The 15,856-nt window shown below is 32.8% G+C and overlaps 1 protein-coding gene across 19 annotated transcripts in view; it reads right to left on the reverse strand.

Annotated features, from left to right (window-relative positions):
• SYNE1 (spectrin repeat containing nuclear envelope protein 1) overlaps window positions 1-15,856 on the reverse strand; it is a 569,990-nt gene that overhangs the window by 424,894 nt on the left and 129,240 nt on the right. For 14 of the 19 annotated variants that reach the window (XM_056818948.1, XM_056818954.1, XM_056818959.1 and 11 more), the window contains 5 exons: window positions 13,212-13,295; window positions 8,157-8,177; window positions 7,595-7,687; window positions 6,281-6,459; window positions 916-1,112 (listed from right to left, as the gene is read on the reverse strand). In XM_056818948.1, the coding sequence (XP_056674926.1) occupies window positions 916-1,112; window positions 6,281-6,459; window positions 7,595-7,687; window positions 8,157-8,177; window positions 13,212-13,295 (574 nt within the window). The remainder of the gene's footprint in view (window positions 1-915; window positions 1,113-6,280; window positions 6,460-7,594; window positions 7,688-8,156; window positions 8,178-13,211; window positions 13,296-15,856) is intronic. The other 5 variants (XM_016428964.2, XM_016428959.2, XM_016428960.2 and 2 more) reach the window with 1 other exon arrangement.

The raw sequence follows: 15,856 nt of genomic DNA on the forward strand, positions 1-15,856 counted from the left end.
CCTTTCATATGAAGTCATTAACTTTTCTCTCACTTTGACATTCTATATTCCATCCCTTTACATGCTGTTTCCTATTTGTTGTTTAATTGTTCAGTTGTAGCCAACTCTTTGTGACCCATGGACCATATATATCCATTGAGATTTCTTGGCAAGGATAATGAAGTAGTTTGCTGTTTTCCTTCATCAGTGGATTCAGTGGATCATTTTGTAGGGCAAGCAGAAGGATTTTGCCCAGAGTCGCACCTAGGAATGTGTGAGGATGAATTTGAATTCAGATCTTCTTGACTCTAAGTACAGTGCTTTTAACCTCTGAGCCACAGCTGTCTCCTATGCCAGGAATGAATTCCTTCCATTTTTTGAAATTCTTAGCTTTTTTCAAATATCAGTTCAGATACCACTTCCTTTGTTAAGTTTTCCCTGTTCTCTCTCCCCTAATTGTTGGTGTATTCTAGCTCTTTGAATTATTTTATAATCACCTATTTGAATGTTATACTCCTTTTCACCTTGCCCTTTAAGGTAAGGACTACATTGTTTTTGACCTTTTATCCTCAGTATTTATCACATTGTCTTACACACAATAGAGACTTAAGACATGATTATTGAACTGAATTGAATTTTAAGTGTATGTTACTAAAAACCTTCTGATGACCTGATGAATTAATTCCACTCATCTAGGATCATAACTTAAAAAGTCACCTAGAGTACTAAAAAATATGGCTTGATATGTTTTATTAAAAACTAGCATTTCTATAGTATTTTAAAGTTTGAAAAGTACTTTATATGTTATCTTGTTTTATTTATAGTCATCCTTTTTCAGTAAGAAAAGGATCTTTGGACTACTTATGTGTTTATCAATGACTAAAATCACATAATGTCAATCAATTAACAGGGCTTGGATAGAAAAGGCTAACATACCTTCAGGATCTAGGAGTCTTGGAATTCCTAATTCTGTTTCAGCAATAGTGAAAGCCTCTTCCAAGTTTTCTCTGTTAGATCTTCCTTTTACTTTCTCCAAATCCACTAGTTCTGGACGAATAGCATGAATAACTGAATGAAATGCCACACCACTTCTCCAACTTCGTCCAAAATCTTTTACTTCAATTCCAACCTGCCTTAATATGTTTAAATAAAAAGGAAAAGAAGAAAAAAGAGAAAAGAAATAACAGAAAAGAATGAGAAGGAAGGAAAGGGAGGAGGAGGTAAAGGAAGAGAAGGAAAAGCAAAGGGAAAGGAAGGAAAGAAGAAATTTATTGGTCCATTTATATGGAGATAATACTAGCATTATGAACAACAAATAATACTGAATACTTTTTCATGCAAGTACATTGTTCTTCAATATAAATAATGTACAGACTTGTTTCACCAGTCACATCTTCTGAGATAAATGATCACTCTAGTTTTGTAATATTAAAATGTAGAATTTTAGTTAAAGTGATTATTACTAAGAATAAAAATCAAATTTGTTCATACAGGTTACCCTTTATTTAATTTTTCATAAATTTAATTACAAGTTTGGAACCATATTTTCATAATATCTGTTTTCATTTGCTCATTTGATTTTTTGCTCATTTGATTTTTTTTTCAGAAAAAAACTCAGAAAAGGTAAAGGAAGTTGTACAAAGAAGCCAAGAAAATACAAATACAGAATGGAAGTAAGAATATTCCAAATTATGAAAAATAGCCATTATCTAATTTTCTAAGAAAATGATGTCTATCTATCATTCTTTGAAAAAGATTTAAACTTTCTAGCATAAACAAGATGTGATTATGATGAAGCAACATCAATATTTTAATAAGCATTACTGCTGCTTCTCCTTTCAAAACTATAATCATGAAAGTGTATGCATATCTTCCTGAAAATGCTACAATTTTTTGAAACCTTTATGTAATTCTTCATTTAGTACTACCATCAGAGAATATCACATATTTTTGAATCCCTTCAATGGTGACAAACCTTAATTTTTTAAAGGTCAGTTTAGGTTTGGGAAATAGTAAAAAAAAATCATGAGTTCAAATCTAGTAAATAAAATTTAAGGGTTTTTTGTTATTGTTTTTAAAAAAGATGGATAGCATTTAAATAATATGACTGGTTTAGTTTCTTGGTGGCTCATAAACTTACTCTAAAGAGCAGTTCCTATCAAAAGTGTAGAAGAATGTTCTGAGCAATGGCACAACCACAGGAATAAAACCTAAGCTAATGCACTAAAGCTGACTTTGAGGGACCACACTATTTAAGTCAAATTAGTCTTGCTATTTTTGTCTATTTAAAAATCAGTGTAGTTATTTTATAGTTATATTTGATATATCTGGGGTATAAGATTATCTCTTTCTGAACTAGATCCTCCAATTTTTTTTCACTGTAAGTTAAAATACACGATGACTAATAATGGTTATAAGAACTTGTTTCATTAAAATGTTGCCTGATATTCTTAGTAAAATCTAAGATGAAATATAATGTGCATATCCCACTTTAAACACTTTTTAGCCATTGAATGCAAATTATTTTGCTGAAAATATTTTTCTCTTCAATGGATTTATTAACTTCATATAAATAAATATTTTAAATAAACTGAAAGCCTATGAATATTATCTTCTCCAAAATTATTTGTAGTGTTTTGGTCCAAACATTTAAGTCTGTTGATTTTTTTCCTCTTCACATAGGCAATTTTACAATTTGTTATAGTCAGTAAACTACTAACATAGCTTATTAACACAAAATTCATATTAAGGAACAAAACTTTAGTGTCATTTGCTTGTTTGTTTGCTTTAATTAACCATTCATTCATGAGTTTCTCATATATTTTCTAATTTTTCTGAATTTTCTCAATTTAAGATTCTCATATCCACCACTTTTTTCAATTTCCCTACATGAATTACCTGAGTTCTCTTAGCTTAGTTAACCTAGACAACAAATAGAAATGGGTTCATACTTAGATCATCTCAATGAGACCTACTGAGTCTAAACTATGCTAGCATAAGTTTCAAACCTCTTGATAGGGATATGATTGGGGAGATAGACTCTAAAGGATCACCCTAGTGCAAATATCAATAATGTGGAAATAGGTCTTGATCAATGGTATATGAAAAACCCAGTGGAATTGCTCATTAGCTATATAGGAGGGGTGTTCGGGGAAGATAGAGAAAGAACATGAATCATGTAACCATGGGAAAATATTCTAAATTAATTAATTAAAAAAGATTCAAACCTCTAATTTCAGCTGTAAAATACTCTATAATCAGGCATCTGAGAAGAACTTTAGCAGGGACTTTTTAATATAAATCACAACATTTCCTCTATATTGCATTTTAAATGACAGTGAATGCTCTTTTTTTGAAGTTATTTTTAAATATGTGGTTAGCTTTTTAATAATTTCTTTAAGATTTATTTTTGTTTTAAAGACTTTCATGAAAATATTTTCTCTATTTATGATCACACACTAAGATTTGGTTTCTAAAACTAATGTAAGTGAATCTGCAATTATGAAATCTTATTTTTAGTTTAAAATATAATATGTAATTATATATGATAAAATATAGAAAGCATATGATTTTCATTTTAGTGATTAAACGAGGACATTTGCCTTAAAAAAAAACCCTATCTTCTTTCTTAGAATCAATACTAAGTATCAATTTCAAAGTAGAAGAGCAATAAGGGCTAAACAATTGGGGTTAAGTACTTTGTTCAGGATCACAAAGCCAAGAAACATCTGAGGCTAGATTTGAACCAAAGACCTCCTAGCTCCAGGTTTGGCTCTTTATCCACTGAACCATCTGGCTGCCCCAACCTACAGCAAGAGTTCTTACTTTTTTTTCTTGGTCTTATGGGTCCCATTTATCATCTGGTGAAGCCTAGACCTCTTCTAAGAATAATATTTTTAATGTATTATTAAGGGAACTAGTTATGTTTAAGTAATTTTCAAAGTGTTTTTTTTTTTAAGTTAATGGATCAGGTTTGAAATATCTGTACTATAAGGCAGCACAAGATTTAGAGTCCAGGTAGAAATGTCTCTTAGCACTCTGCCTTTCTTTTATACTTCTGTATTATAATGGTTATTTTTATTTAGCTCACCATCACCACTCTATAAGATTGTAAGAACTCTGACAGAAGTAATTTTATTTTATTCTTGGATTTCCAACACCTAACCCAATGTCTTGCACATAGTAGGCATTTAACAAATAACTGTTGAATCTGAAATTTATGGAACGGCCCAGTGTTAAGACCACATTGCTATCTCCTTATTATTAGACTTATTTTCAGATTTTTATAGAAATCATAATTATATCCATGGATTTATTTACTAATAATTTTTAAAAGTCTTCTTTTCTCTCACTTTCCATTCATAAACTTGATGTGACACATTCACAAAACAGTTACTAAAGTCATTCACATTGATTAATATCCCCTGCATAACAGGCAATTCTAAAATAGAGCATGTTCCTTTGTTAGGATGATAAAGTGCAAAATACTCAATCCTCAAGTAACAGGAATGATGCACAGGGCAGATAGAAGAATACTAACTTGACATCACAGAAATATGGGAGTTGCAAGAGTAGCTTAGAGCTAATTACACATCATAACTTGGCACATTGCTGAAGCCTAACGAAATATGGGCGAGACAACAGAAAATGAAGAACTGCTCTAACAGCATTAAATTGAGGGTTGCTTTATCTCAAATGTTTGAATTCTAGATGCTGGTCTATTTACTTGGTATTTACATAATTTAATGCTGTATGAAGCAATTGGTGAACAAAAGCAACACTACTGGTTACATATATCATATTACAGATTGGCAAACCAACACAAGACTGTGCAGGCTAGGAAGGTATATTCTAGAGTCCACTTACCAGGCCCTTCTGCTCCTCCTGCACAGTTAAGATTTAATATATGTATATTAGTAATAGCTAGATTATTACAGCGTGGATGAAACATTAAGTTTTTTTTTAAATAGAAACCATCGTAGTGTTCATTTTAGAAGTAGTTCTTATGTTAATGTGAACTACAAAAATCTTTGTTACATCAAAATTCAGAAGATGTAATTTCCAATGACAACACATATTCTAAAAATTAGATACATCATTTCAAGAAATATATATTTATTTGCATTTTCTTTTTATATAACTCATTTGATTTGAAGCTTCCAAAATGCTCCAAGAATGAAACTCTTTATATTTATATAATAGTCATTATTAATCTAGAACCAGAAAGGACCTTCATTTCCTCGTAGTCTGACTCCTTCCTTTTATAAATGAAGTAACTGAAGCCTAGGAAGGTTAAGTAGCTTGCCTGCAGGCACATGGGAGCAAATACCAGAGGTAGGATTTGAACTCAGATTCTGATTCTAAAACCAGTGATCTTTCCATTTAATCCTGTTGCTCAAGTCACAAGAAGAGTCGGCATTTCATTTAAGAAATGGTATTTTTTTATACCCTTAATTCACAGATACAAAAATTGGAATTTCAACTGCCACAAGTGAAGTGGAGAATAAGGAATTTTTCTTCTCATAATCTAAACCAAAATTCCACTTGAATATGAAATATTTGGACAATTAAGTAAAAAAAATGCTTCTTGGTTTCCTTTCTCCTTGAGTTATTAAAATAATGCACTGAAGGCTCCATTTAATTTTGTTCATGAGGATAACCATTTTGGGGTGGTCACTTGTTATTTTTTTCTATAATTCCAGGAGAACTTCAGTTTTTCCTTTATCCAAGCATGCAGTTGTGCTGTGCCTCTAAAAATATTGATGGCAACCAATGAATCTTCAACCCCAAAGGCATTAAAAAGAACTTACAAAGAAATCTAAAACCAAAGTAAAAAAAAATCCTAGGAAGAGAGGAAAATTCTGGTCACTGAAAAAGATATATGAAACAGAAATGAACTCAGTTTTTATTAAAAAGCTGAACTTCAGATCAGTTGCTTAAAAAGAAATGAAAATCCTGAAGAAGGATTAGACAGTTTTGAAGATGTAGATTAATTCTGAAAAGATTCACTGTAAAGACAAAAATATCAGTTACAGTGACTTAAAATAGAAGTCCTAGTCTCATCGTCAATTAGGAAAACCATAATTCTTAATCACCTTAATGGTTCTTATGCAAGAATAAGCTTGAAGAAGCAGGTTTAGACTTCTTAATGAACAGTGCCTTTTAAATAATAAAGCTAAGTGAGCATCAGGAAAATATCTCAAGCATTTCTATGACTTTTGCCTAAATAGAAAAAGTGCCCTCTATGATTCACCCTTTTTTCTCTAGCATCAGAAATTAAATGGGCTCAGGAGGTACTTACTTTGCTGCTGTGTACTGCACCCACTTTAATAAGGCTTTCTTAGCATTTCCTTGGACTTTGGTCACTACTTTCCGCTTGTTTGGTGGGCTGGCAGTCTCTGAGCTGAGGACGCTGTCCATTGAAGATGTACTACTAGACAGGGACTGGAGTTGTGGTAGGTTGCTTGTCAACTCTTCAATCTATTCATAAAGGAACAAAAAAGATAAAAGCATAAATACTGACATAATAATTCTCTGCTGGATATTTTGCATTAAATGTGCTGTCAAAAATTATAAAAGAAATGCATTCAAATAGGATTTTCATTAAGTGAATTAAAACTCCAAAAACAATGATCACAATTTAATAATAACACATTATCTGAAATGGTGAAATAAAAAAATATAGAATTTCTGAGCAGAGAGGCATTTGATGGGCCAAATAATCCAATGTTCGTAATTAAAACAGATAATGAAGCCGAGATTTTCAGAAGTAAAGGAATTTGTGCATCATAATTCAGTTTAGTTGACAACAGAGAGATTCCTTGGTTCCAAAGGCTACCCCATAACCTTTCCTATTCCTCACATTATTTTCCACAATTGTACCTTAGTGTACAAATTACAATTCAAATATGTAATTTATTACTCATGATGTATATATCATTGGTACTGCCTGGTCTTTGCAAAATTTAGTTTGTAAATAAAACATTATAACAAATTACCCCTGGTTAATCTGTCTCAGATATACATAGATACAAAATATATGAGATGTGAACAAAGTAAACATATGCCCATTCTTCTGTATGTTAGCACAGTAGCAAAGGGGGAGAAGATGAATTACATGGTCTCTTCTACAACTACAAGAGTTCTAACAATTGGTTAAATAATAACTTTATTTATATAAAAATATATATATATATAAATAAATAATATAAATAAATAAATAAATAAATAAATAAACAACTACCTTGAAAGTGATTTAAAAAAAAAAAAACCTTTCCCCTACGTGTTGCCTTATGTTATTTCCACTCCCACCCTTTAACCTCCAAATCTAGAATTCTCTCAGTAGAATTTGAACCTTGAACCAGAACAATACTCCAACCCAGCCTATTCCTTCTTTTCTTTCCAAACATTACAGTTTGGGGATCTAATACTACTACATAGTTAGACTGTGGAAAGGGTTAGCAGAGTTAGATTGTATTAGAAGGTAGGCATTACCGTCCAAGCTAGGTAAATTTTGTTTCTGATAGCTTAATTTTCAAATTACAGTTGGAAAAATGTAAATTATTGCCTGAGCACTTAATGATATAACATAAGTAAGCATACTATATTGTCATACCTGAAAATATAAAATAATGGTCCAAACCAAGCCAAGAACAATAGATGGTCGACCATCAGCAATGTCAGTAGAGTTGATGTTCACTAGTTTAATCTGTTTTAAAAAAAGTGGACTAGGATCACAAACAATGGAAATCATATTTTAATTATTGATATAATCATTTGGATTTTATCAAATATCAATGACATTTAAACATGCCTGTGTGATAGTACATAAATGCATTGTTAAACTCATAAAACATTCAAGTAGCCAATCTTGGCTGAATTTTTATTAACATTCATCAAGTGCTACAAAAAAGACACTGTAGTTTATAAACATCAAGTATTTTGGAATACTTGCTTTATTTAATGGTGAAAATGCAACATCATGCAAAGAATTACCAACAAAATGTCAGATAGAGAAGGTGTAACTCTTTCCCTTCAGATGTTGGCTGGAACCCAAGAATGTGGCAAGCAGTTTAAAATGATTCACTTACTTTGGAGTTTGAAAGATCATACAATTTAGATTCTTTTTTACCTATAAGAAATCAGGAATTAAAAGTTCTACAAAATATTGTACTAACCGGTGATCCTCTGTATATGGACTGACATGGAAAACAAAGGAAGATGACATACATATTATACAAAAGCAGCATTAATTGGTCAAAAGAAAAAGTAGCTATGAACTAAAGACTAATTTGAAATGTTTAAGGGGAAGTCAATAAAAAACAGGGATATTGTTTTGATTCATAAGAGATTTGAAATAGACGATATTCAGGTAGTCCAGACCTGTGATTTTTTTTAAACCCTTACATTCTGTCTTGGAACCAATACTGTGTATTGATTCCAAGGCAGAAGAGTGTTAAGGGTTAGGCAATGGGGATTAAGTGACTCGCACAGGGTCACACAGCTGGGAAGTGTCTGAGGCCAGATTTGAACCTAGGACCTCCCATCTCTAGGCCTGGCTCTCAATCCACTGAGCCACCCAGCTTCCCCCCAAACCTGTGATTTTAAGCCACTGTTATTGTTGTTGCTGTTTTTTAAAGGAATTGAGGATTGATTCTATTGAACTGAAAGTTTCATGAGTGAGCAATGTGATGTGGTCATCAAAAATGGCATGACAATCTAAGGCTATATATTAAAAGGGGCATACATAACTTCCAGGAATGGGCAGGCAGTTGTTCCACTTTAATCTGACCCTTTCAGAATCATCTATGGTATCATCTTCATATTTGGGCATGTGACTTGGAAGATACATTGACAAAATGGATAGCATTCAAATGAAGTCAACCAAGAAGCTAAAGGACTGCAAATTCATAACACATGGGATTGGTTGAAGGAATTTAGCATGCTTAATCTAGAAAAAAAAAGATAATTGGACAAACAAGCTATCTTCAGTTATGTGGAAGGTTGTCATGAGGAGGCTTGTTTTGTTTGGACCCATGGGCAGAATCCATATGAAGACCTGGAAGTTGCAGAGGCTAATTTGGGCTTGATATTAGGAAAATTTCCTTATGATGTGAGATACTCAAGGTGGAAAGGGTTGCCTCTAAAGGAAGTGATTTCATCCTTTTTGGAGGTCTTCAAGGAGAAGCTGGATGACCACTTGTCAGGTGTGTTATGATAAAGATTCCTTTCATATATATATATGTGTTGGACTAGGTAGCTCCTGAGGTTCCTTCCAATTCTTAACTTATGTGATTCTCTGAAGTCTAACTCATCCCAACGCAAAACTATTTATTTTTATTCATGAAGCTCTCTAAAGCATGGACTTTCTCAATCTCTGTTGATCACATATTTGCATGTTTTTTTAACCTATTGATTAAAAAGTCTTTCCTTCTATCCACTTAAAATTTCTTCACTAAAGTCCTCTTCTTTTTCTGGCTCTGGTTTCAAATGATCAAAAAATATTTATTTAACATAAAGGCTAATTGCTCAGTAAATGTTATAAACTTTCTTATAAGTATATTATATGTAATTTAATTAAGATAAGCATTCTTATGTCTTCAAATATTTAATTAACAGGAATTGTTAACCTTTAGTTTTCTTAACACAGACTTCTTGATATTCTTAAGGGTGATTTTTACTTGGGTACTTACTGAAGTACAAGAAATACAACAAACAATAAATAGTCCTTGAATGAATATTAAATCATTGTCTATAACTGCTTCAGCCATTCCTCACAGAACTGAACTTTGATCATTTTAATCATTTTGATTGCCCTATAAAATCATTCTCCAGTTTCTCACTTGATATCCTTTTTAATGTACTTCAATAAATTATCTGATCATTGCAGAAGACAGAGGAATGTTTAAACCTTGACCTTATATCTTAATAGTTTTCAGTACCAACTTGTTTTGTTCAATGCCACCCCTCCCATTATGTTCAGTTTACACTAATAACTCATAATCTGCCTATGATCATTATGATCTTTGCCCAGTATACTTGCATCTACTAAGCAAGGATATAGTGTTAAATTTTATCCTTGCTATTGAAAGAAATTATTTCATAATACTTAGCCCATAATAAGCTTTCCCACCACCACTACTACCTCCATATTCTAATACTGAAAATTTACAAAGCAATTTATCTTCCATATGTCAAGGGAGTGGGCGAGAGAAAGAGTCAGGACTAATTAGCCTATGAGCCAAGAGGTAAGTAGTGTTAGGGGATGAGTCAGGAAAAGGTCCACATGGCTTACTGATTTCAGGGTATATGTATTATATCTATTCTAACAGAAAACAAGTATTAGAAAGAGTTGAAAACAGAATTTTAGAGATCTAAAAGGTCTAGTTTGAATATGAAGAAATGGTACCATCCCGTGGGAAGACAAGTGTACTGTTATAGACATTTATTTCAGTATTATGAAAGCCATATGCTCAAAATTCTTAGTCATATTCACTCCACATATTGAATCAATTGTCCAATCTTGTCTTTTCCACATCATCTCTTGCTTTATCATCTTTTCTTTTCTCATATATTGACCCAAAGTTTAGTGTAAAGTCTGGCAAAATATAGACAGTTAAGTGCTTATTTCCCGAATAGTTGACATTTACAGACTGATTGACATAATCCAGATTTTAGAGGAAATAGTATTTGAAATTTTGGTTCAATTAAATATAATGGAAAGAGGAAAATTCCACTAAAACTTATTCTGCTTTTATGAAATATCAAGAATTCTCTAACAATATGCTATTCTCCACCCCCTAAAATGTCCTTTTAGAAGAGGAATTTAATTCAATATATTTTATTTTGATTCTTCCATCTGATCCACCCTATTGCCAGAAATAGAGAACATGGTGAAGGTGGAATATTTAATGTTAGGAAGAGGGATATATGAAAGCCCATTTAATGTTAGGAAGAGAAATATAAAAGCCCATTACTCTAGTAAGGACTAAACAAAATATAAACAAAAAGCAGAACAGTTTATTTACTTTTGGATTTAAAATAAAATAACTATTTGAGACAGTTAGATGGTATAGTGAAGAGTGCTGAACTTGGAGATAGGATGACCTAAGTTCAAATCCTTCCTTAGGCATTTCCTAGTTTATGATTTCCAGCTGTGTGACCCTGGATAAGTCACTTTTTGTCTCTCTGACTAGGTTTTTTTATCTGCAAAATGAGGACAAGGATAGCACCCATCTTAAAGGGTGTTGTGAGACTTAGATGATATAACATATATAAAGTACATTGTAAACCTTAAATTTAAGTTATGTTTGAAGGAAAAATTTTTTAATCTATTATAATATTGTTATAAATACGCTTATATATAGTTCTTTTTGAGCAGAGAAATAAACAATGGGTTGGGGGACATCATAGAATGAAAAGTATCCATAGAGCTTGCCCCAATAGGGTGCTATAGAATGTAATGCTCTCATCATTTCGCAGACCATGTGCAATACAAATGTAGGGATTAAACCACTTTTAGAATCAACTATCAAATAAAACTTAGGAGAGGGAGTACAGGGGCTTAAAGAAGATATAAGGGAGAAAACAAAGCAGTCTTTTAGGAGTAAGAGATGCAAAAAAAGTCTCCAAAGTATTTCCCTCTCTACAGTCTAATATTCAGTAAAGCTATAAGAACAAAAAATGCAAGGAAGCACTTATAAAGAGGACAAAATATAAATCAGATAGATTTTTTTCTTTGAATTTAGCACAGTTAAGCCACTTTGGGATTCCAGAAGTCAGAAGAAAGTGGTGTGAAACTGGTGCCAGCTGAGGCCCCAAATACAGTACTTCAGATATGGTGATAAAAAGCAAAAAAACAAAACAAAACAAAAAACCCTACTTATTCCTCCAGAATTAATAAAGAACTTGACCTACATTTTAATCAAAGGAAAAGTAAATAAAAGGTTCCTTTTATGCCTGGGGTCTGCTTTGTGAAAATGTGCCTTGAGAATATTGATTCTGCTGGAAGCAGAGAGAATATTCTTCAGAGATACAAACAAAAAATTTCACAAGTTACTGGTATAAAAAAAATCCACATCACTAACAATCTCATAGAGTAACTGGAATGAAATCTTAATTATTAAATCTTCCCAAATAATAATACTTTGTATTATGGAATTTAGAACTAGAAGGAACCTTAAAAATGATATTTTTACCTCCTATCAGTTTGTAAAAAGGGAAACTGAGACCTAGAGATGTTAATCAAGATGACATAGGTAAGCCACCATACTTTAAATGTCCAGATCAATATTACCCTATTTGCAGTCTAAAGATCCATGGCAGTGGGGCATGAATTGGTGATGGGATTTCAGAATAGATGGACATGGGATAGCACTGAACAATGTTACACAAAGAAAATTATCTTCTTTCTATGTAGTCTGTGTGTCACATGGAGAAACATGAATCCAAGAACTGCAAAATCACCTCAGCAGCCACCTAGAACAATTCATACATGAATGGAATCCCCACTATACTATACCCAATAGATGGCATCCCACCTCTGCTTGAAAACGTTCAAGGAAAGGGAGTTCATCATTTCTCAAGTCATCCTATTCCAATTTTGTTTTTTCCAGGAGTCAGGTTTTGTTTTCCCCTGATATAAAACCTGTAATGGCTCCTACTCATTCCATCACTGCTCCTGGTTCTGGTCTTGGGGCCAAACATAACATGTCATCCTTGCCATGACAGATTTTCAAATATTTGAATGCAATATCACATTCTCCTCCCTACTCCAACCCTTTATAAATCAAGCATGCCTAGCAATTTTAAATAATTATCAAAATATATTACTAATGGATATCTAATTACTGCCATTGCGGTAAGCTTCAGACACTTTTGGAATAATGATCCATACAAGTGCTTTTTAAAGTATTTGACTAGGAGCATATTCTATCAAATTAAAAAGAAATCTTTGATTATTGCAGTAGCTCTAAATTTGGAAAAGTATAAAAGATCAATTGATGAATCAATAATAAGGCTCATATTTGTCATCATCACCACCATCATGTTGTTATTTAATTCTCATATAGAGCTTCTTGTAGTATTTTTCATTTCTAAGAATTTTATATGTAAATTTTTTATACATTGGGTTTTTGTTCCCCAAAGCATATGGAACTTTTCAATCTGAATAAAATTAGAAAAAGCAATGGATTTTAAAAATCCAAATGAATTTGGCCCCATTATCTACTTACCCTCCTTCCTTCGAGAAACTTAAGGGCAGTGCCAATGTTAGCCACCGAATGAATTCTTTTCATGTGGCGTCCTTGTTCACAAGGCTGAAAAAGAATACAAATCAAAAGGTCACAGTCTATTATTATTTGTTGCCAAATTCTCTTTTCTGATTATATAATTCCCTTGAATAAACAATCAAGATGAACAAATACCTATTATCCAGAAAAATGAGATCATTGATACATATACACTACAGAAAACATACCTACAATCATTTTTTCCAAACAAACCAGCACCTACATATTATGGCAATATAAGGATCAAAACATGCCTGTAATTCAGGTAAATAGACACCCAACTTAGAATCCAGGAAAATTGTTTTCAAATCTTGCCCCTCATACAAATTATATGAGCCTAACCCAGCCACTGACCACTCTGATACTTAAATTGTTCATCAGTAAAATAAAAGGGTTGAAGTAGGTGAAGTTTAAGGTCCCTCCCAGCTCTAGATACATGATGCTATGATCCTAAAATGTGCAGCTTCTAAGCCAGGAGACCTGAGCTCAAATCCAAGCTTTGACCCCAGCAAGTCATTTGACTGCTCAAAACTTTATTTTCCCAATCTGTAGCATGAATATAATAATTCTTGCTCCAAAGTTATATGGAAAGTTTTGGTCTGGGAAATCACAGAGATGGTGAGTCAAATATTAGGGCATGGCTTAACTTAGAGGGTAGATCAGCAGCTTTTGCTTGCTGCAAGTTGGAAAATAGTTGTGTAAAAAATGAGAATATATAATTTTAAGAACACATTCCTATTAATAGGAAGCATTTATTTACATAGTGTTTGAAGGTTTACAAAGCACTTTACATAAGTTATGTCATTTGATTTTCACAATTCTGCCTTGAAGGTGCTACTATTATCACCATTTTGGAGATGTGACTTGCCCGAGATCACAGAATTTGCTCATATCTAAGTCAGAACTAAAATTCAGGTCCCCCAGACTCCAGATCAAGCATTCTACCCCCAATATACCATTTATTCAGTTAGCCAATTTAGTTAATGAGCCTTCAGAATTTAGGTTTTTTTTCTAACAACTTTGTGAAAAGGGAAAATGGCCAGTTGTATCAAGCGGTAATGAGACAAGGAAGTGATACGTAATTGAGGGGGTTAGGTTGGTGCATCTAATCAAACATGCCTTGCTGTTCTTCATACACTCTATGTCCTATGTTGCTGAGTGTGGCTCAGGCTGGAACTACATTGCTTCCTTACCTCTGGACTATCAGAAATCCTTGTTTCCTTCAATGATCAGCTCAAGTCATATCTTTTATATGAAGCTTTCCTGATTCTCCTCCTATCACCATCCCAAGAGAACTCTTATTGCCTTCACTATCAAAATTACTTTGTATTTATTTTCTATTTATTCTACAAATACACAAATTATCTCCCCTGATAGATATCCCCTTGAGGGCAAGAACTGTATAATATTTTTTAATCTTTGTATTCCCAAGGGACAGAGAAAGAAATAGATTTAGCACTTAATATTTCTTCCAGCTCTCTTTCTAAATGTATTCATCTATTTGCTAAAATGAATTATCAAACCATCTCCAACCTATAATAGTTGGACTTCTTGAATAACAATGTCAATAATTGACCTTGTGACTTAGTTACCAAGAGTACATACATAGATGTAAGATATCATCTCAATGTGGGGGACTCACAATTTTTAAATTCCCTCCACTAATTCAGAAGACAACTGAAGCAAAAGTAGTCTATGACTTAGTGATCCTTCTCTTCCCTTAAGGAGTTGGGATCCTATAAGATCAAAGGCTCTTACCTTTAACTTGAAATTAGTGTTTCAGTAAATCTTAGGCAGCTTTTAGACAACTATAATAAATGATTATTTTAACTAAATACATGTCCTTTTCTGGGACTTATAAATCATGTAAAATGGGTCATTTTTATTATGCATAGATCTGCAATATAACTACATCCTCTTTAGAAAAGGAAAGCCAAGTTGAACACAGCCCATGCATTAAAATAATCCTCCAACTATTTTTCAAAAGGTGGAATAATTTTAACAATATCCCAAGCAGAGAACTCAGTTTTCCCTTTGAGTATCTTCTCAGTCAGGGAAAATACACACTAAGTATTATGAGAAGTAAACTCCCTAGGACCCACCCAGACAATGAAGTGATCCACACTTCCAGATGTGAACTCTCTTTCCTCAGAAGTGTTCAATCACTTCATAGAAATGTAAGTCACTTGAGGGGAGGAATGTGGGTTTTCTTCTTTCAACTGTACCTTCTTTGTCATACTTGCCATGTATTATAGATATCTGTATTGTACAAAGCTTATCTGTCTTTCCTGAGCATAAGCTCTTTAAAGGGAGGGATGCCTTAGCCATCTTTGTATCCCATTCAATACAGTACATTACAGGCATTAAATATTTTTGAATGAATGTTTAGGGACCAGAGACACAGAGACTCTCCTAGCTCTAACATTTCACTGAGGTTTTTTTTAAGATTTTCAATAAAAAGAATAGTGAACAACACAACAACAAAAAAACCCCACCAACCCTTAGTTCCTTAGATGTACCCATTATCCATTCTTTCAGTAGTAGAAAGGGAGGGGGAGCATCTAGGTAGATATGATTCATTCCTCTGT

The sequence above is a fragment of the Monodelphis domestica genome, chromosome 2 (assembly GCF_027887165.1).
Source record: "Monodelphis domestica isolate mMonDom1 chromosome 2, mMonDom1.pri, whole genome shotgun sequence".
Taxonomy (NCBI): Eukaryota; Metazoa; Chordata; class Mammalia; order Didelphimorphia; family Didelphidae; genus Monodelphis; species Monodelphis domestica.